General features: G+C 52.5%; 1 protein-coding gene across 4 annotated transcripts in view; it reads left to right on the forward strand.

The window, feature by feature from the left end:
• RBPMS2 (RNA binding protein, mRNA processing factor 2) overlaps positions 1 to 22,009 on the forward strand; it is a 48,712-nt gene that overhangs the window by 20,617 nt on the left and 6,086 nt on the right. For 3 of the 4 annotated variants that reach the window (XM_055278158.2, XM_063638990.1, XM_055278157.2), the window contains 5 exons: positions 16,344 to 16,421; positions 17,597 to 17,635; positions 18,488 to 18,550; positions 18,831 to 18,981; positions 19,414 to 19,562. In XM_055278158.2, coding sequence (XP_055134133.1) covers positions 16,344 to 16,421; positions 17,597 to 17,635; positions 18,488 to 18,550; positions 18,831 to 18,981; positions 19,414 to 19,562 — 480 coding nt within the window. The remainder of the gene's footprint in view (positions 1 to 16,343; positions 16,422 to 17,596; positions 17,636 to 18,487; positions 18,551 to 18,830; positions 18,982 to 19,413; positions 19,563 to 22,009) is intronic. The other variant, XM_055278159.2, reaches the window with a different exon arrangement.

Below are 22,009 nucleotides of genomic sequence, written 5' to 3' on the forward strand. Positions count from 1 at the left end.
GATCACTTGAGCCTGGGAGTTCAAGACCAGCCTGGGCAACATGATTAAACCCCATCCTTACAAAAACAAAAAATTAGGTGGGTGTGGTGGTGCATGCCTGTAGTCCCAGCTACTCAGGAGGCTGAGGTGGGAGAATGGCTTGAACCTGGGAGGCAGGGGTTGCAGTGAGTTGAGATCATGCCACACTGCACTCCAGCCTGGGTGACAGAGTGAGACCTTGTCTCAAAAGAAAAAAAAAATCCCACTCAAGGCTGGGACATGCTGGCTTCCTCTCCTCCCCATGTCCAGGGTGGGACTGGCAAGCGCCATAAGTAGAGGAAGCCATGGCTCGGGTGCTGAGCCTTTGCTTGGCTCTCATGCTCTGAACCCATTTATCCCACGGGGCCTCAGGACAATCCTGTGAGCTGGAGGCAGGGTGAGTCCCGCCTGCCCTGAGTACTGAGCTCCTGGTCCAAGATTACCCAGAACTGAGCTACAGTGCTGGGTTCTGGATCTGCTCTGGCATTGGTTATGGGCAGCAGCGACATCTGTTGTCATGTCACTTCCTCTGTCTTCCGCCCATGGCTGCCCCAGAAGGATCCACACGCCTCTGGCAAAACCATGAGGCAGTGGGGCACAACCTGTCCCCTACACTTCAGAAATGATGCTACCTAGCTGGGCATGTTGGCACACGCCTGTAGTCTCAGCCTCTCAGGAGGCTGAGGTGGGAGGATCGCTTGAGCCCGGGAAGTCGAGGCTGCAGTGAGCCAGTATCCCACCACTGCACTTGAGCCTGGGCGATAGAGTGAGAGACCCTGTCTCAAAAAAAAATAAAAGTAAAAAACCAAAAAACGCAGTGGCTCATGCCTGTAATTCCAACAGTTTAGGAGACTGAGATGGGCGGATCACTTGAGCTCAGGAGTTGGAGACCACCCTGGGCAACGTGGTGAAACCCCGTCTGTATTAAGAATATAAAAATTAGCCGGGTGTGGCAGTGCATACCTGTAATCCCAGCTACTCAGGAGGCCGAGGCAGGAGAATTGCTTAAACTTGGGAGGCGGAGGCTGCAATGAGTCAAGGCAACATAATGAGACTTGGTCTCAGAAAACAAAAACAGGCTGGGCACAGTAGCTCAGGCCTTTAATCCCAGCACTTTGGGAGGCTGAGGTGGGTGGATCACAAGGTTAGGAGATCGAGACCATCCTGGCTAACACGGTGAAACCCCGTCTCTACTAAAAATACAAAAAAAAAAAAATTAGCCGGGTGTGGTAACAGGCGCCTGTAGTCCCAGCTACTAGGGAGACTGAGGCAGAAGAATGGCGTGAAGCTGTGAGGTGGGAAGATTTCAGTGAGCTGAGATTGCGCGTGCCATGCGGTCCAGCCTGGGCTACAGAGCGAGACTCCGTCTCAAAAAAAAAAAAAAAAAAAAAGCCACCATTAAGTCGAAACTGTGGGCAGCCTATGAGGCTTCATATGCCAGAACCCGCCCACTGCTTGTCCAGGCACCGGCATGGCCTACTTGTATTCTGCTTCTTCCCACATTCCACCCTTTGATGGAGAGAGTACGGTTACCTCTGATATGTGCCAACACTAGACAGGTGACAGGATTGTTGGGCCCTCCCTTCCTGAAGAGTGCACTGGTGGCTGTATCAGCGTTGGAGGCCTCTGGAGTGCAGCAGGGCCTGGGTGTGGTAGGAGCGTTTGCCTAGGCCCATCTGCCTTGGCTGTCAGTCAACTCACGGCCAACTGAGCAGAGGCTCTTGACTGTCACAAGCGATCAAGACCACCTCCAACCTCCAGGGAGGATGGGCAGAGCCTGACTTGGACCAGGCCATGGCAGAAGTCTGGAGTACTTAGCCCTTCTTTGTGGTTAACCAACCTCCCCCTCCTCAACTATCTTATGCTTTTAGTGCAGGTAGGGGTGGGGATTTAGGAGAGGATACTACTGGCATAGGAGCTGAGACCTTTTTTTTTTTTTTTTTTTTTTTTGGAGGCAGAGTCTTCCTCTGTTGCCAGGCTGGAGTGCAGTGGCTCAGTCTTAGCTCACTGCAACCTCCGCCTCCCGGGTTCAAGCAATTCTGCTGCCTCAGCCTCCCGAGTAGCTGGGATTACAGGCGTCTGCCACCATGCCCAGCTAATTTTTTACACTTAATCTTAGCCAAAAGGCAGAGAAGCGATCTGGCTAATTTTTTGTATTTTTAGTAGAGATAGGGTTTCGCCATGTTGGCCAGGCTGGTCTCGAACTCCTGACCTTGTAATCCGCCCACCTCGGCCTCCCAGAGCACTGAGATTACAGGTGTGAGCCACCACGCCTGGCCCATTTTTGAAGAACTGTTGATGAAAAGGCTCTGCACCTTCCAGCTTTTGCCCAGACTGGTCCCTTTTTTTTTTTTTTTAATTCTGACACAGGATCTTGTTTTGTTGCCCAGGCTGGAGTGTAGTGGCATGATTACGGCTCACTGTAGCCTCGAGCTCCTGGGCTCAAGCAATCCCCCAGCTTCAGCCTCCTGAGTAGCTGAGACCACTGGTGCAAGCCACCATGCCTGGCTAATTTTTTTTTTTTTAAGACGGAGTCTTGCCGGGCGCGGTGGCTCACGCTTGTAATCCCAGCACTTTGGGAGGCTGAGGCGGGCGGATCACGAGGTCAGGAGATCGAGACCATGGTGAAACCCCATCTCTACTAAAAATACAAAAAATTAGCCGGGCGTGGTGGCGGGCGCCTGTAGTCCCAGCTACTCGGAGAGGCTGAGGCAGGAGAATGGCATGAACCTGGGAGGCGGAGCTTGCAGTGAGCCGAGATCGCGCCACTGCACTCCAGCCTGGGTGACAGAGCGAGACTCCGTCTCAAAAAAAAAAAAAAAAAAAAGACGGAGTCTTGCTCTGTCGCCAGGCTGGAGTGCAGTGGTGTGATCTCATCTCCCTACAACCTCCACCTCCCGGGTTCAAGGGATTCTTCTGCCTCAGCCTCCCGAGTAGCTGGGACTACAGGTGCACACCAACACGCCCGGCTAATTTTTGTATTTTTTTTTTTTTTTGAAACAGAGTCTCGCTCTATCACCTAGGCTAGAGTGCAGTGGCGCAATCTTGGCTCACTGCAACCTCCGCCTCGTGGGTTCATGCCATTCTCCTGCCTCAGCCTCCTGAGTAGCTGGGACTACAGGGGCCCGCCGCCACGCCCAGCTAATTTTTTTGTATTTTTAGTGGAGATGGTCTCGATCTCCTGACCTCGTGATCCTCCTGCCTTGGCCTCCCAAAGTGCTGGGATTACAGGTGCACACCACCATGCCCAGCTAATTTTTTTGTATTTTTAGTAGAGACGGGGTTTCACCATGTTGGCCAGGCTGGTCCCGAACTCCTGACCTTGTGATCCACCCGCCTCTGCCTCCCAAAGTGCTGGGATTACAGGCGTGAGCCACCGCTCCCGGCTGGTTCTTGTTCTTTTTTTTTTTTTTGAGACAGTGTCTCGCTCTGTTGTCACCCAGGCTGGAGTGCAGTGGCGCAGTCTCGGCTCACTGCCAGCTCCACCTCCCAGGTTCACGCCATTCTCCTGCCTCAGCCTCCCGAGTAGCTGGGACTACAGATGCCCGCCACCATGCCCGGCTAATTTTTTTTTATTTTTTTAGTAGAGACAGGGTTTCACCATGTTAGCCAGGATGGTCTCGATCTCCTGACCTCGTGATCCGCCCACCTCAGCCTCTCAAAGTGCTGGGATTACAGGCGTGAGCCACCGCGCCCCGCCTCTTGTTCTTGATGTAGAGTCGTGGCCATATATATCCAGGCACAGCTTGAGATGGAGGGTCCTACTATGTTTGTGGCAGGGAGCTGCAAATCAGAATGCAGGTTGCAGAAGCAGCTTCTACCTCTGAACAGAAACTCTCTCCTGACAGGAGCATCATGTTAGGAAACATCTCTCCTGTCAGGTTTCATTTGCCTCCATCAAGTAATGGGCTAGGTGTGGTGGGCTCGGGGCTGTGTGTTCATGCCAGCATAGCATCATGTGGTTTAAGGGTTGGAGGTATTGATTTAGGAGCTGGCAGTGAGGGGTGTAGGGGTCCTCTAGCCCAATGCCTTGAATCTAATCCCTTCTGCAGGGTATTGTATGGCAGTGGTGGCAACTGCAACCCTTGCCAGGCACACAGGCAGGCAGTAGATCCGTGTTAGCTGGCCACACAGCACCAAGAAGGCTGCAGGAGGTGGGTGGGCCTGGGAGGCTTCCATGCTGGGGTGCCCAGTGAACTTTGCCCCTGAAAGCCAAGTCCTGCCCCTGGCTCTGTCTGGAGCCTGATGGAAGGCATGCTTCAGCCAGCCTGCCCTGACACCGAGTTTGCAAGCACAGCTCATTCTCTTGTTTGGTCTAGTTCCTAAATGAGGTGTAGGTCAAGTGCACACAACAGGCTTTGACCAGGTGTGTTCCCACGACATTAAGGCTTCTCTTCCTGGGGCTGGAAGTGGCTTGGAGAATGAGGTCTGAAGCCTTCTTATACATGCCCAGCCCTGTCCCTCCTTTCAGATAACTTTTCACCCTGGCTTAGTTCCACCCAGTCTCTGTTCCCCCCACCCCTACACACACACACCGTTGGAAGTCTAGGACACATTGCACATTATGAGGAAGAGCCCCAAACTTTTCAGGCAACTTGGACTTAAGCCTCAGCTCTGCCACTGGCCAGCCAGGCACCTGATCCCTGAACTGATTTCTGCATCTGTAAAATGGGGACCCCATACCTGTTCTACTTGTTGCTCAAAGGACTACGAGCTTTGCATGCTGATGGTTTGTGTAAAGGAATGAAACTACAAGGGGCAGCCTGGGATGGGGCCTTATAGCCAGGCCCTGATAACATGGGATTTGGGGCAAGAGGGATAGCAGGGGCAGGCAGAACACCAGATCCCACCTGAACCTGGGACTTGTCCTTACTAGGTGAGGCTGTGGTGACACTGGTAAACTCCGGGGCCAAGTGTCCTCTAGATGGGGGCTTCTTGCAAGGGGATCTGGGCATCGTCCTTGCCTGGGTAGCTGAGCCGCCCCAGAGCTCCTTGCAGGAAGCACGGGAAACATGTGGAGTGTGTGGATCTAGGTTCACATCCACTGTCTGGCTGTGTGCTGCTTGCTGTCTTCCCCTGTGTCCTTATTCAGAGCCTTATAAGTCCTGGGTCTGCGGGCCATGTCGCCACATTCCATCCACCTCACGTCAAGTGGCCATACTCAGAGGGCCTTCTTTCCTATGGGAGGCGTAAGAGCAACCTGCTGGTGCCAAGCCTAAGCGTGGGACCCAGGCAGGACGCAATCCCCCAAAACACTCCTACACCCACCCCCTACCTACCACGGCGACCAAGACCACACCAAGGGTATGACTGCCCTGACATTTCTGTTCGGCAGCCCTAACATTGGCTCTGCAGAGACCCCCCTCAAACTCCCAGGCCCAGCTTGGTCTAGGGCCCAGAGCTGGCCCCTGACTTCCAGCTTGTCCCCTTCTCTTCTCTGTTCACACCGCTTCTTTGCTGCCTTGTGTGCACAAGGAGTCACTGAAGCTCTGAGCAGATGGAAGACAGTGGCTGAGTCTTATCTGAGACTCAGTCACATTCTACTGCCCTTTAAAATGCCTGGTGTCACAGAGTGTCAGTGTGTGACGGGACCTGAGGTGGGTCTACTTTCCTGTAGCTGATACTGATGAGTAAAGGCCACAAAGCCACCTGCCATGGCTGGTGACAGGGCTGGGGCTTCAACCTGGGCTTCCTGAAGTTGTTTTGAGGTTCTTTGTCTTTTGTTTGAAATCTCGTCAGCGGGTATCTTCTGAGCTGGACCCTGAGTGCAGTGTTCTGGTTCTCAATGGGGTCTCTTGCCCTTGGGGGAGCCAGATCAGATCTAGGTGCAATGATGATGGCAGCAAATTCTAAAACCATACTCAGTGTCTTTATAACAGGAAAGCCGTAAACTTAGAAATATAGGCTGCAGCTCATGTGCTGTGTGGTCTGGGCTGGTAGGGATGGCTGGGCCCTGCTCCAGCCACCCACCCCCAACCTCCCCACAGCTAGTGGGGCACAAGGCCACTCACATTCAGCTGTGGGGAGTTGGCAGTCTGTCGGTCAGTCCTGTCGTTGGCCTGTAACCACGTAGGATTCACCATGTCATCATCCAGTGGGACCACCCCCCACTCCCCTGCCACTGCCACCATCATACCTACCCCAACCTTTTGCAAGATACTGTGTCTGTCCTCTTTGCTCATGAGCTGAAGACCAGGCCAGGCGTGGTGACTCACGCCTCTAATCCCAGCACTTTGTGACTACAGGCGTGAGTCACTTTGGGATTGCAGGAGGATGGCTTGAGCCCAGGAATTCAAGATGAGCTTGGGCAACATGGTGAGACCCCACCTCTAAACAAAATTAAAAAATTAGCCAGGGGCTGGATAAAGTGGCTCATGCCTGTAATCCCAGCACTTTGGGAAGCTGAGGCGGATGGATCACTGGAGGTCAGGAGTTTTTGAGACCAGCCTGGCCAACATGGTGGAACCCCATCTCTACTAAAAATACAAAAATTAGTCGGGCATGGTGGTGGGCGCCTGTAATCCCAGCTATTTGGGAGGCTGAGGCAGGAGAATCACTTGAACCCAGGAGGCGGAGGTGGAGGTTGCAGTGAGCCAAGATCATGCCATTGCACTGCAGCCTGGGCAACAGAGTGAGACTCCATCTCAAAAAAAAAAAAAAAGCCGGGCTTTGAGGTGTGCACCTGTGGTCCCAGTTACTCAGGAGATTGAGGCAAGAGAATCGCTTGAGTCCAGAAGGCTGCAGTGAGCCATGTTTGTGCCACTGCACTCCAGCCTGAGTGCAGTGGCACAAAAAAGCTGAAGGCCACTTGTTCCTGGGTACCTTGGGCTGGCCCCACTGGGTCTGAGTGGGTTGGTGTGAGATCAAGGTCTGCAAAAGAGTATTGACTCGTGAGCTGGGCACTTGGGAACAGGCTGTTTCTGACATGCTCGGTAACTGCGAGCTACTCACTCGACCCCTAGGCCCTGGTTTCCTCGTCTAAAAATAAGGTTTCTTCCAGCTCAGATGTTCTGCATTTGGGTTGCTACTGAGGGCTGGGAGTTGGGGAAGGATGTGGGAGGGGCTTATAAGAGGCTCGTTTTTCCCTTTTTGGATTTCTCTCCTCTTCTCACCCCCCCTTCCCAAAGTAGTGTTTTCCATCCAGATGACACCAGGAGAGCTCGCTCGAAGCAGTGGGTAGGGGACTGCTGAAGCACGTGCATTTGTTACTTGAACATTGTGAGTGGACAGTTGAAACAATTCTTCCTTTCCAGATTGAATTCTAACTTTTAGAGATGCTAAAGGGTTGCTGCAAAAGTCTTTTTTTTTTTAAGGATATTTCTATTGCCTGCAGTGAGATTTTCCTGGGGTGTCTTCTTTCCAAGTCCCAATCCTGTGAGACAGGAATTTACAGAAGGCCAGAGTTGGCCTCTAGGGGTGACTGTTCCTGGAGGGTTGGTGGGTTGTCTGTGGGCAGGGAAGAGTGGGGAGTGGTTCTAGTGGTTTCTTGCCTCAGTATCCTTGGTGGAGAAGGGTCTGTTTGCTTTCTTTCCTTCTTTTTTTTTTATTTGAGATGGAGTTTCACTCTTTTTGCCCAAGCTGGAGTACAATGACGTGATCTCGGCTCACTGCAACCTCCGTCTCCCGGGTTCAAGCGATTCTCCTGCCTCAACCTCCCGACTAGCTGGGATTACAGGCGTGCACTACCATGCCCGGCTGATTTTTGTATTTTTAGTGGAAACGGGGTTTCACCATGTTAGCCAGGCTGGTCCAGAACTCCTGACCTCAGGTGATCCGGAGAAGGATCTGTTTTCTAGGTGGTGGTTCCTGGAGTCTGGGGTCCTTTGTGGCTATTCGAAGGCCGGGATTTGTCTTCCAAACTTAAAGCTTAAGAGACTTTAATATCCCTGAGCCTACCACTGTTTTTGAAAGCAGTGTTTACCTTTTCCGTCGCTAATAAAAGCCAGCACTTATGGAACTTGTCCTCATGGTCACGGTATCTGAGAAGTTGAGAGTTGGATCCCTCAGCATCGGACTTTTCCTTCCCCTTGCAGAGGGAGACACACTTCTGGTGAGCGGCCAGGCCACAGCCGCTTCTGACCAAGTGTGTGGTCCCCATGGTCGTGGCTCGTGGCTGACCCTGTGTCCCAGTCCTGCTCTTCATGGAGGCTTTTCTCAGCTGCTTTGGCCCCTCCTTCTCCCCCACGAGTCCATTCCTTATTCCTGCAGGACCTCCATGTGAGCTGGGCCCTGTGTGTGCCCTGGAAGGAGGGACCCTAAGCATCTGCTGTCCAGGGCACTGGCCTTTTGTGGCAGCAGCTTGAATGCCAGGTCTGCCCATGGTGGTGTCGAGGGCCAAGAGAGACGTCTACCTGAGCTGATAGAAACAGGCCGAGTAGGCCCGGTGCAGTGGCTCACACCTGTAATCCCAGCACTTTGGGAGGCCAAGGTGGGCGGATCACTTGAGGTCAGGAGTTCAAGACCATCCTGGCCAACATGGCGGAACCCCATGTTGTAGGGTTCTGGAGAACTACTAAAAATACAAAATTTACTAAAAATACAAAAATTAGCTGGGTGTGGTGGCGTGCTCCTGTAGTCATAGCTACTCTGGAGGCTGAGGCAGGAGAATCACTTGAACACAGGAAGTAGAGGTTGCAGTGAGCTGAGATGGTGCCAGTGCACTCCAGCCTAGGTAACAGCAAGATTCCATCTCAAAAAAATTAAAAAATAATTAAAAAAAGAAAAACAGGCCGAGTCCCTTTCCACACAAGCCTGGATTTGTGCTGGTGTCTTGGGTGCTCCTGATACTTTGCTCCTGAAGGGTTTAATTTGGTCTTTTCGGAAGATTCTGAAACAAATGTCAGTTTGTCTGAAGGAAGAACATCACTGACACGTAGATGGGAATGGGTTTGTCAGAGCCCCTTCTTCCTACTTCTCTTCTCTAAAAAATGACCCCTTAACCTCTGGGCTGGAGAGGGCTGTTGAGGAAGAACATTTGGATGTCAGTTTGCAGCTCACACCTTCCTGAAGGAGAGGGCTGGGTGACCTGGGCAGCCTGGGCAGGCTCCTCCGTCGTGGTGGGATTAGACAGCATGGTCCTGAAGCTCCTTCTAGACTATTCGTACTGGGAGGGGATTCCCCATTCCAGGGGCCTCCAAAAACAAGGCTGAGGATGGGGGGCTCTACTTCCTGTGCCACCCAGGTGCTGCCCTCCCCTTCCCTAGGACCCCAGGGCTGAGTTACGATGCTGGAGCTGGGAGTGAGACTGAGGGGCCTCCCGGGGAGGTGGGGAGAGGTCAAGAGGTGGCTCAGGATGGGTGAGGTGGCTCACACCTATAATTCCAGCGCTTTGGGAGGCTGGGGCAGGAAGATCACTTGAGCCCAAGAGTTCAAGACCAGCCCAGGCCACAGAGTGATGCCCCATCTCAAAAAAAAAAAAAAAAGAATAAAAATAAAAGTTTAATTTTTAATTAAAAATAAAAATAGGTAGCTCCCAGGCACTCTATGTCTAGCACTGGCTGGAGGGAAAGAGCTCAAGAACACACAGGCCCTTCTCCCCAAAGGAGTCAGGCTTATAAACAATTGGCAACAAAGACGTAGAGGACTCCAGGACGTGCCAGTGATAGCCTGTGGGGTCCATGGACCCCTCTCCCACTCCCTGTGACTCTAGAGGCAAGTCTTGCCTCAGAAAAGAGCAGCTCTGGGTGCCCCCAAAGCTTTGCTGGGCAGAGACACAGTTGTGCCAAAAGTTGGTCAGTTCCCCTAGGTAGGCCTGGCACTGTCTGGGACTTCCAGCAGGGCTGGGTCTGCTCCTTTGGGTCATAAGAGCCACACAGCCATGTCTGTGGTATTCTGTATGGGCACGCAACCCTGGCTACGTTCCTTGCCTATATTCTTGCTTGCAGCAGGTTCCACCAGAAGGGTTGTTCCTCAACAAGTATCTTTGAGTTCTCAGGATCATCCTCCATCCATTCCCCAGGTCTCCCCCATACCTGTTCCATCTGACTACAGGTGTACCTTCCAGCTGTGCTGAGCACCCAGCATTTCTGCTCTTACTTGCCATAAGGCTGACTTTTTTGGAAGGGCTGTGGTTGCCCTTCACATTTCGGGACAGGAATCCTTGGGTTGCTGGATGCTTCTGCAGAAGGGATGAGAGTATGGAAAAGGGCCCAGGTGAATGCGTTTGGTGCCTTCCAGCAGCCTGAGATTGTGAGAACCACCCCTTTGCACTCTTCAAATGCTTTAAAACGTTTTGTGTATGTGCCGAATTCTTGTAATAAACCCATGGAATAGGCAGGACATGAGTTATTTGGTTGAGCTTTCCTTCTTGTCATCAACTAGTTGTTGGTGCCTGAATCCTTGTCTACATCTAACCTTTTATTTTATTTTTTATTTTTGTTTTTTAGAGGTAGGATCTTGCTCTGTTGCCCAGGCTGGAATGCAAGTGGTGCAATCATGACTCACTGCGGCCTTGAATTCCTGGGCTCAAGCAATGCTCCCACCTCAGCCTCCTGAGTTGCTCAGTCTTCAGGTGCCTTCCACCACGCCTGGCTGATTTTTTTGCGGGGGGGATAGGGCCTTGCTATATTGCCCAGGTTGGAGCATCCAGCCTGTTTCCTGAATGTTTCCCCTGTTACCCTGACGTAGGTACCACAGTGGTCCCCAGTACTGGCCTGAGACACAAGACTAGTTGGCTGGACCTTGGAGAAGTAACTGCATGTCTGTGTTCCTGCCGTTGCTGAAGGATCCTGGCCGTGCCATCAGCTTGCCTTGTTACCCTGTTCTTGGCTTCAGTTTTACCATCTATAAAACGAAGGGGTTGAACTAGCTGATCTCTGTGGTGTTTTCTATTTCGGGCATTACCTCCTCTGGGGAAGAGAAAAACTAAAGAATCTAGTGACCACCTTAGGACATCTCACCCACATTACCAGCTTCAGTCTGACCTGGACCCAATCCAGCTTCAGTCGACAACCTTAATAAGTGGCTCATGGCACCTGATGAGGGAGGTCCTTGTGCAGGTAAATGCAGGAGCCCTGAATGAAGCCAGCATTTTATTGCTCTCACAAGTAACGGGGAGAGTAAGGTGAGCTCTCAGTCTTGGAGGTAGATGGTGTTTGTGTTGTGAAGATGAAGCCAGGCATGGTGACTCATACCTGTAATCCCACCACTTTGGGGAGGCCAGGGCAGAAGAATTCTCTGAGCCCAGGAGTTCAAAACCAGCCCAGGCAACATAGTGAGGCCTCATCTCTACAAAAATGGAAAAGCTAGCCAGGCATTGTGGTGTACACCTATAGTCCCAGATACTCTGGAGGCTGAGCCTAGGAGTTTGATGCTGCAGTGAGCCATGATAGGGCCACCGCCCTCTAGCCTGGGAGACAGACCGAGACTCCATTTCCAAAAAAAAAAAAAAAAAAAAAAAGAGGCCAGACATGGTGGCTGACACTTACAATGCCAGTACTTTGGGAGGCCAAGGCGGGTGGATCACTTGAGGTCAGGAGTTCCTGACCTCAAGGAACTCCTTGAGGTGAGGAGACCAGCCTGGCCAACGTGGTGAAACCCTGTCTCTACTTAAAAAAAAAAATAGCTGGGCGTGGTGACAGGCGCCTGTAATCCCAGCTACTTGGGAGGCTGAGGCAGGAGAATCACTTGAACCCAGAGGACGGGGTTGCAGTGAGCAGAGTTTGTGCCACTGCACTCCAGCCTGGGCAACAGAGCGAGACTCTATCTCAAAAAAAAAAAAAAGAAATGAAAAATAAATATAAATAAGAAACTGAGATTTGGAAAGATGAAGTGGCTTCCTCAGGCCAAGCATGAAGCTAGGAAGCAAACTCCAGTGCAACTAAGGCGTGTTCTCTTTGCTTTTTTTTGAGACAGGGTCTCACTCTGCTGCCCAGGCTGGAGTGCAATGGCATGATCTCGGCTCACTGCAACCTCCACCTCCCGGGTTCAAGGGATTCTCGTGCTTCAGCCTCCCAAGTAGCTGGGACTACAGGTGTGCGCCACCACACCCAGTTAACTTTGTATTTTTAGTAGAGACGGGGTTTCATCATGTTGGCCAGGCTGGTCTCAAGCTCCTGACCGCAAGTGATCCACCCTCCTTGGCCTCCCAAAGTGCTGGGATTACAGGTGTGAGCCACCATGCCCAGCCCTCTCTGCCATTTATGGTATCGTTCTGCCATGCTTGATCACATCTGGTCTCTGGCTGTGAGTTTCTTCTCTGCAGGGACTGAGGTGTGTAGAGATGGGGGAGGTCTCCAGTGCTTAGACAGACTCTAGGGACATTGGGAGATGGAAATGTTTTGAGGCTTCGTTCCTGTCTCTAGGGCTTTCTGTAGTCAAGGTGAGGGGTACCTCAGACTGCTGGGAACTATAAGGCGAGGGGTCCTAATGGCCACTATGGGACTTCAGAGGAAGGAAAGGGGAGTTGAGGACTCCAGAAAGACCTGAAGGCTGGATACCTTTAGTTAAGGAGTGAGGAAGGGGGGAGCCAAGGGGGCAGTGCAGGCAGCCTTGTGGATGCTTGTCGGGGCCCTGGAGTGGATGGGCTGGGCGGGCTTGATGGAAGCAGGTGTTGGGTGGCTTTGGAACTTCTTGTTCCTCCCCACGTGTGGCTGGTCAGCCTGCGGAGCCCACGCTTCCCCTGCTCCTGGTTTGCCAGTTTCCCCTTTTTCTGCCCTCCTCACTCTGGTGTGGCTGTCATTCTAAACAAGTGTCATACTGAGTGGACGGATGGCAGCACTTACCCACCCATGAGGCTGATGAGGCTGCCCTGTGCCGCTCCCCCTGCCCTCACAAACAGCAGAGTGTGCCTCACAAACAGCTGTGTGCCGTTGACAAATCACTGAGTCTTTCTGGGTCTCAGTCTCCTTGTCTGTACAAGGGGGTGGGCTTTAAGATGTCATCTGCTGGGGTGGCTGGAATCTAGTAGGAACCAAGGCGGGTGTTTGGGGGTCACACTTGCTGTGATTTAGCCTCCCGGACTGTTCCCCACAGAGCATCTGTGCTCAGGCAGACAGGGGCCCGCCAGCTCATCCGTGACTGCCTTGACCACCTGAGAGCTGGCCAGGGACAGGATGGGAGCTGTGGGGTAGCCTTTTGGACTCTATAGAACCTGAAAGATGGAACCCTGAGGAAAAGGGTCATCGGGCCCAGAGGGAATCCTGGAAACGAGTCTTGAGCCGGGATGAGGAAACAGCCCCTACACTCACCCTACCCCACCCCAAGCAGGAAACTCTGTGCTGAGAACTTGCTATTTAAGAGGCCTCTGGGGAGGTCTGGCCAGAAAGGAGCCATTTGAGGGAGGGTTTAAAATTAGCCCGGGTGAAATGTGTGGCCCCTGGGGAGAACTGAAGCAGAGGTTTCCATGGATCTGCTCTGGTCTGGGTCTTTGACCCAAATCATGTCCTGCTTTCCTGGGGAGGAAGGGGAGGAGAGAAGGGAGTGGTACTGGTCTAGGTCCCTCTATCAGGGCACTGGTGGCTGCACTCTTGGCCCATCCTCTGGGGGTGAGGTGTTGGGGGCAGACCCTGAGCTACCCAGAGGGCTTGGTGCTCAGGTCCTGTCGTCCTTTCCCAGCACCCAGAGCACCCATCACCTCTTCCAGGCTGGGCGTGTAGTAGGAAGACTTGGGTTTTGGTTTTTTTTTTTTGAGATGGAGTTTTGCTCTTGTTGCCCAGGCTGGAGTGCAGTGGTGCAATCTCAGCTCACCGCAACCTCTGCCTCCTGATTCAAGTGATTCTCCTACCTCAGCCTCCCTTGTAGCTGGGATTATAGGCATGTGCCACCACACTCAGCTAATTTTGTATTTTTTAGTAGAGACGGGATTTCTCCATGTTGGTCAGGCTCGTGTTGAACTCCCAACCTCAGGTGATCCACCCACCTCGGCCTCCCAAAGTGCTGGGATTACAGGTGTAAGCCACCATGTCCGGCCTTTTTTTTCTTTTTTTCTTTTTGTCTGAGATGGAGTCTCACTCTGTTGCCCAGGCTAGAGTGCAGTGGTGCGATCTTGGCTCACCGCAACCTCAGCCTCCTGGGTTCTAGTGATTCTCTTGCCTCAGCCTCCCAAGTAGCTGGGACTGCAGGGATGGGCCACCACACCTGGCTAATTTGTTGTATTTTTAGTAGAGATGGGGTTTCACCATGTCGGCCAGGCTGGTCTCAAACTCTTGACCTCAAGTGATCCGCCCGCCTCAGCCTCCCAAAGTGCTGGGATTACAGGCATGAGCCACTGCACCTGGCCGAGGCCTGGGTTTTGAGTTCCAGGTCTGCTGCCTTTAAAGAACAAGCCATGTGACCTTGGACAAGTCACTTCTGCTTGGGGATTCACACGCACAACTCAAGGCCCTTACATCAAAGGGCAGAGAGGCCTGCTGGGCTCAGGTCAGGAGCTCGGTTTCACCCATCCTGGAGCCTTGGCTGTCCAGACCCCCAGATGCTGCCAACAACAAAGCAGAATTCGAGTGGTGTCTCCGTGGGACATGAGCTGCCAGGGCTGTGAGGTGTGAGGTGCCATCACTCGAAGCCCGGGCACAGAGGCTGGTATAGTGGTGCCTCTACTGAGGGAAAGACGTGTCCCAAGGGAGAAGATGCGTCCCAAGCGGCCCAAGATTCTGCTAAATGGGTTTGGCAAAAGCTCACGTGAGGTTTGTCTTCACCATGGCTGAGAGTCATTCTTGCATGGGTGGGAGTGGTGACACCAGTAACCAGCAGCTATCCTGGCTGGTTTCCTTTGACATTCTTGGCTCTGTTGAGTTCTCTGGGTGCATTGGGTGTAGTTTCGCCTAACATTACTCCAGCTTCCTGAGACAAGCCACTGATAAAAGCCATCGTCTCAGAAAGGCTGTTGTCTGGGGTCAGCGGGCCATCACTAGAGAGTGGAGCAAGTTCTTTGGTAGCTCTCAAGAAGGGGATGTGGCCCACTGTAGGGCAACTAAATGCTTTCAAGAATGGCCGCGTGATGGGGTGAGGCATGTGAACTTCTAAAATCTGCAGCGGTGAGTTCAGAAGACCTGTGCTTGGCTTTGCGGGAGGAGATGTGGCCCAGAGCAGGAGTGAAGTGCGTAGGGACGCTCTGCTTTTTCACATTTTTCATTATTCAGGAAGCCACAGTTTCAAAAAATGTTTTGAATGGATCTAAGCTATGGAAAATCTCCCCTCCCCCATCACAATTTTTGGCTGATCAGGGCTTGCTAGTTTAGCATCCGGTGCCAGCAGCGTTTAAATAGCAGCAGTGGCTACAGTCACAGGATGGACACCTGGTGTTTAGACCTGGCTTGTAACCATGTTGGGGGCAATGCTCAAAATTCACAGCATCAGCCAGGCGCAGTGGCTCAATCCTGTCATCTCAGCACTTTGGGAGGCCGAGGTGGGCAGATCACTTGAGGTCAGGAGTTTGAGACCAGTGTGGCCAACGTGGTGAAACCCGTCTCTACTAAAAATGCAAAGAATTAGCTGGGTGTGGTGGTGCATGCATGTAATCCCAGCTACATGGGAGGCTGAGGCGGGAGAATCGCTTGAACTGGGGAGGCAGAGGTTGCAGTGAGCCAAGATGGCGCCACTGCACTCTAGCCCGGGTGACAGCGAAACTCCATCTCAAAAAAAAAAAAAAAAAAAAACTCAGCATCAAATGCTTCACCTGAAGCTGGCAAGATCTTGGCGTGTTCTTCAAAACTCAGCATAGTGACTGTTTACCCATTACCCTGTTCAGTCAACATTTAGTACCATCACCATGCTAAGAGCAGGGAGAGAGGCAGGAGTATAAGGTGTTTCTTGCCATTGAAGGTCCCACATCTCATGTAGGAGCAGGAGATGGATGAGAAAGTGCTGGGCCCTCTGTTGAAATCACTGCAGGGCATAGTGGGCATGGGACTCTGTTTCCTTTACATCTTTGCTCCTCCCCTCGACCAGACTGGAGGCTGTCTACCAGGAGGCCATGGGTATCATCTAGAAAATAGCTGAGATCACGCCACTGCAGTTTAGCCTGGGCAACGGAGTAAGACTTTGTCTCCAAAAAAAAAAAAAAAAAAAGGCATGCTGGGCTGGGTTTGTACCCTTATTGAACAGGGCTTTCTTTTTGCCTCTGTTCACCAGCAGACTCAGTCTGTGTGCAGAGGCATCCGGCAGACGCTGCACGATGCCTCTGGGATGTATCCAGAGAAAGGAAAGGGCTTTGAGAAATGGAGTGCTGTGAAACAATGTTAGTTTGCCTTGGGTATCCAAGGAGGCCCAGGAAAGGCTGATTTCCTCTAAGCTCTAGAAGGATTCCAGTTGCCTGCCTGAAGGAAGAGCTGTCGTCATCCCTGTCCGTCTTGGGCAGCCTGGCCCTGATCACTGCTCTCTCTCTCCAGGTCCGGACACTGTTTGTCAGCGGCCTCCCTGTGGACATTAAACCCAGAGAACTCTACTTGCTCTTCCGGCCGTTCAAGGTGAGTCAGGACCCAGCCGTCCCCTGGGTAGAGCCTGGGACCCTGGAGAAGCATCGGGAGTGAATCTGGGGTGGGGCAGGGCAGCAGGATGATGCGGGAAGGTGTGGCAGAAGCTGTGGGGGCAGGTCCAGCCCCTGTCCTGGTTCTGTGAATTCACATGCTGCCTTCTGAGCCTCTGTTTCTTCGCCAGTTAAATGGAGACAGTAAGAATCTTTTTTTTTTTCCTCTAGACGGAGTCTTGCTCTGTCGCCCAGGCTAGAGTGCAGTGGCGTGATCTTGGCTCACTGCAACCTCCGCCTCCTGAGTTCAAGCAATTCTCCTGCCTCAGCCTCCCAAGTAGCTAGGATTACAGGCACGCGCCATTATGCCTGGCTAATATTTGTGTTTTTAGTAGAGATGGAGTTTCACCATGTTGGTCAGGCTGGTCTTGAACTCCTGACCTCGTGATCCGCCCGCCCTGGCCTTCCAAAGTGCTGAGATTACAGGCGTGAGCCACAGCACTCAGCCTTTTTGTTTGTTTTGTTTCGAGATGGAGTCTCGCTCAGTTGCCCAGGCTGGAGTGCAGTGGCGTGCGGCTCACTGCAACCTCCGCCTCCTGGGTTCAAGCGATTCTCCTGCCTCTGCCTCCATGCCTCCACCCTCCACCATGCCTGGCTAGTTTTTATATTTTTAGTAGAGATGGGGTTTCACCATATTGGCCATGATGGTCTGGATCTCTTGACCTTGTGATCTGCCCACCTCAGCCTCCCAAAGTGCTGGGATTACAGGCGTGAGCCATGGTGCCCAGCTAACAGTAAGAATCTTTAAATATATGTGGTTATATAAAGAATCTTTGAGATTCAGTGTAGCCTTTTCAGTTTGCAGATGAGAAAACTTAAAAGGTAAGGTCTGTGCTCTCGGGTTACTAGTTATTGGAGCAAATGGGAATTTCTGCCTAAAGTGATGAGTGCTGCCGCGTGATGCCCACCCCATGTGCTAGACCGCATGATTCAGAACGCAGGGCGGTGGACGTTTGGCAGTGGTGGAGGTCAGGGTGGGTTGATGTTGACAGGGAGAAGGGTGTGAGAATGACTCAGGGGAGCCCTGGGGAAAGCGGGGGCTGATGAGGTGGCAGCGCTGGGCTAGCACAACACACGCTTCTGACCTTCCGCGGTAACAGCCACCTCTCTCCTCAGGGGTATGAAGGGTCCCTGATCAAGCTCACCGCAAGACAGGTAATTTCTCTCCTAGGGTTTTCTTCCTCCCAGCCCAGACTGACTGCTGAGCTTCAAACAAGGGCCTGTTAACCTTTCCCTAATCTAGAGGCATCTGGCGGTAGAGACTTGCTCCCTGTTGTCCTGTTTCTGACAGAGCAACCTTTGTAGGTCCCACTGTCCCTTTACTGGCCATCTGAGCCCAGCCAGCTCCTGGTCCTCCCTGTCTGTTTCTTAGGAATCTGGGAGCCCCGCTGGCTGAGGACAGTAAAGCAGTTAGCTGAGCTCTAGCTTTTTTTTTTTTTTTTTCGAGACGAAGTTTTGCTCTTGTTGCCCAGGCTGGAGTGCAATGGCACGATTGAGCTCTAGCTTTTAATACAAGGAGGCCAGGGCCCGCTAGCCTTCGGGGGCTATTTGGGGTCTAGACTGATCCTTGGGAAAATGAAGTTGGAGCAGTTTTCAACCTATTGCTCCTTGATAGAACCGGAGTCTTCCCATGCCCTTGATACATTGGTGTCCCCTTTCTTGCTGGGGAAAACACTGGGACTTGCTTTTAGTTATCTGCATGCATTAAAAACAATACTTTTACTAAAAGGGTGATGTTTAATTCAGTGGAATTAAGCTCTGTTGGCATCATTTCCCACAGGGTATTCCTGGAGAGGGAGACGTGACTTTTGGTGCATGTTAAACTGCTGTTCCAGTGAACAGGGAGGATGTGGGCTGGAGTTTTGGGGGGCTTTTTTTCCTATTGTATTCTCATCAGCAGGGCAAATACTGTTTCCACATAGATGATACTCTTTTTTTGTTGTTATTTTGGAGGGAGAGGTGGAATGCTGGGAGAGATATAAGGGTGTTCTCTCTTTTTCCTACTAGCCTGTTGGTTTTGTGATCTTTGACAGCCGGGCAGGAGCAGAAGCGGCCAAGAATGCGCTGAACGTGAGTAGGTGGAGAACAGGTCTTCTCTGACCCACAGCCCTCTTAGGCAGTGGGTGTGCAGATGTATCTTATTTCCCAGCCATCCCTGGGCAGAGTCCTTGGAGACACTGTCTGTGCCAAAGGCCGTTACTCAAGGCCTGAGTTGCCTTTCCTCTGCCTCAGCCACCATGTGGGCAAGTCTTCCAGGCGAGCTTGTTTATGGAGCTCTTCTCTACTCTCTGCCATTAACACTCTGGGTCCCTCAGAGTAAGCCTTTCTCTTCTTTTCTCTACCCATGTAGGGTATTCGCTTTGATCCCGAAAATCCACAGACTCTGAGGCTAGAGTTTGCCAAAGCCAACACCAAGATGGCCAAGAGCAAGCTAATGGCAACTCCAAATCCCAGCAACGTGCACCCCGCCCTAGGAGCACACTTCATCGCACGGGACCCATGTGAGTGGCACTCTGAGCTGGCAGGCCCTCATTTAGTTGCATTCGGGGCAGACTTGCAGGCTCTTGCAGAGGGAAGCCCCTTTTCCAGGAGGCTTTTTGTGTCCACGGCCACCCATTTTTGAAACACCTGGTTTTCCTCCCTCCCCTGCAGCCTTCCTAGAATTTCTGAGTTGCCAGGGCTTCCAGCTTCCCTGAAACCTTCTTTAATTTCTCATTTGAGACGGGCTGAGGCCTGCCTGAAAGCAGGCAGGATGCACACCATGACAGGCCAATTTAACGTGGCTTCCTTGCCTGGTCTTGGGGTCCTCTGTGGTTGGGAGTGGTCTGGCCTCAGTGTGGGGCATATGGCTCAACCATAGTGCTGGGTCCCCTTCTCTGTTTGGAAGGGGAGGCAAGTGCTCTGATGATGGAGGCCATTGTCTCCTGTTGTAGATGACCTGATGGGGGCTGCTCTGATCCCTGCATCCCCAGAGGCCTGGGCTCCCTACCCTTTGTACACCACAGAGCTGACCCCAGCCATCTCCCATGCTGCGTTCACCTACCCAGCTGCCACTGCTGCTGCCGCTGCCCTCCACGCTCAGGTAAGCCCTTTAAGGTTGGGGAGGGCGAAGAACAAGGGCTCTTGGCTGGCCAGACTTTGCATGTGCCTGGCCACTTGGCCGCTGCTGTCCCAGAGCTGCAGCAGAACTCTTGTCTTCCTTGATGGTTTGAAAGCCCAGACCCCAGGGACCTATTTGTCCCTGCCCTTGGGTTTAGGATCTGACAGAGAGGGAGAAGACAACCCACGAGTTCCCGGGGAGGATGCCAGGCAGCCCAGCTGCGGTTCCCCGGCCCCGAGCACCCCTGCCCAGGCACCGACTATGTTCCCCCATGGCGATGGGACTATGATTCTCTATGATTCCAGTCCTAACCTGGGTATGGTCTCTGGAGCCAGACCATCTGCCTCTGCCCCTTCCTGTCCCTTTCATCAAGCTCTTACAGATTGCTGTGCCTTGATTTTTTTTTTAGTCATCTGAAAAATGGGAATGATCAGATAATCTGCCTTAGGGTTGTTGTGAAAGTTAGATATCAAGACGAAGTGACTACTGAGTGCTAGGATGTAACCTAGAGCACCCTGAGAGGTCACTGAGTGTTGGCTCTCGCTTCCATGAAGGCTGGATGCTGTCCACTGTGAACCTGTACCGGGCAGGAAACAGGGAGTGAATGCTTCTGGGGAGAGTCGGGGCTGTTAGAGCAGGGCCAGGAAGGCTCTGTGTGGGGTGCTGGGCTGGGGGTGCCCAATGGGCAGGCAGGGGGTCAGGCTTTCCCCTGGCTATGCAGGCACTTCCTCTGGTCTGACTCAGCCACAAGTGCAAGTCACTGGAGCACTATGCAGGGGAGGTCTCGTCCCACTCTGTGTGTGTTGGGGAGCAGTGGGGTGCCTTACAGTGGCAGTGACAAGATGCGGCTAGGCAGCCACAGGAAGGGGCTGGGGGGCACTTCTGAGCCCACCTCAACCTCTGACCAGCCAGGTGATGAGCACTGATCCCCAGGAAGAGCTGCCCAGCCAGGGTGTGCTGTGCTGCTGCGAAGGAGAGAATTGAGGTTGCTGGGACCTGGCTGGGGAGCAGGAGGGGATGAGGAAGGAAAGCAGGAGAAGCCAGAAAGGAGGGTTCACAGGAGCCAGAGCTGAGGCGGGAGGAGTCGGGTGCTCTGCCCGAGAGCTGTGTGTATGTCCATTTTCAGGCTCTTCCAGGGGCTCAGTGACACCTGGGTTTGTCCAGTTCCAAAGTGGAAAGTTCAGATTCAGGGGCTGCTACCCTAGCAAACTGTTTTCCCCAGCAGGGGAATGCTCCCTGGCTCCGCAATGTTCAGTTGTACTGAGGGCAGAATTGTGGTTAACCCTGGCACTCTTCCCCAGCTGAGCACCACAAATAGCTCGAAAATTGATCAGAGGATAAGGAAGGTGGTAAAGACCTTCCCCTGGAGGGAATTGTTGGGTATTTACTGCAAACTGGGTTCTGTGGCTGGAATAGAGCGGGGAGCAGGGAAGCTCATCCTGTCTACCCTGACCTGGGCAGTGACTTGATGCTTCAGGTCAAGCGAATGTTTAACTGCAAGGCCCTCGGAGGCACTGGAAGGAATCGCAGGCTCCCACCTCACTGGGCTCCTCACCTCTGATCCCAGATTTAGCACCAGTTGGCTACATGATCCTCACCTCTGGGCCTCTGTATCCCCATCTGTAAAATGAGAGGGATAGACCAGATCAGGTGGAGAGGTTCTGCCCTATCCTCTGAATTGCTAGGCTGTGACAGAGGTTGGGAGCCAGGGACAATGAGTTTGTCAAATGAATCAGAGAGGGCACCTCTGCCCAGCCAGCTGGGGGTGGCACTGCTCTCTGGCCCTGAGCTCCACGCCACAGGGCTTCCTTCCTCCTGTTGGCTTCCCTCCCAGTTTTCTCCCACCCCATCCACACTCTGCAGCTGTCCAACTCTGGCCCAAATCCTGGTTCTCAACAGCTGTGGGACATTGGGCACATTACCCACCGTCTCTGTGTTTCTGTAAAATGGTGATGTTAATGCCTACTTGATAGGTGTGTTGTTCGCATGATGGCATGGAGTCGCATGATGGCATGGAGGGAGTGCTGTGAAAGTGCAGATGATTGTGATGTTATTTAATATCATTATTGTCTGGGTCCCCTTGGGTCCTCTCTGAGGCTGGAGGCCTCTTTGTGCCTGAGTTCCTGCCTTCTGGCCTTCCTTGGACGGGTACTGGGATAGAGGCCACCCACCCCAAAGGATAGTGGCGTTTTTGGGGAGGCAGGCTAATGGGAAGAGATTAGAGCAGGGAGTCTTTTGTTCTGTCCTTGCTACTCAAACTCTCTGGGCAGCCATTTCCTCAATAGTAAAACAGGTTGTTTTACTGTTACCCGACTAAGAACATTTTATTTTTTTCCTTCCAACAGCCCTACTGCTTGCCCCCTGACAGTGCTGCCCCAGAGATAGGGGATAAAAGTGTCTAAAGGAAGTATGGACACTGTTGATATTAA

The sequence above is a fragment of the Symphalangus syndactylus genome, chromosome 5 (genome assembly GCF_028878055.3).
Source record: "Symphalangus syndactylus isolate Jambi chromosome 5, NHGRI_mSymSyn1-v2.1_pri, whole genome shotgun sequence".
In the NCBI taxonomy this organism is placed as follows: Eukaryota; Metazoa; Chordata; class Mammalia; order Primates; family Hylobatidae; genus Symphalangus; species Symphalangus syndactylus.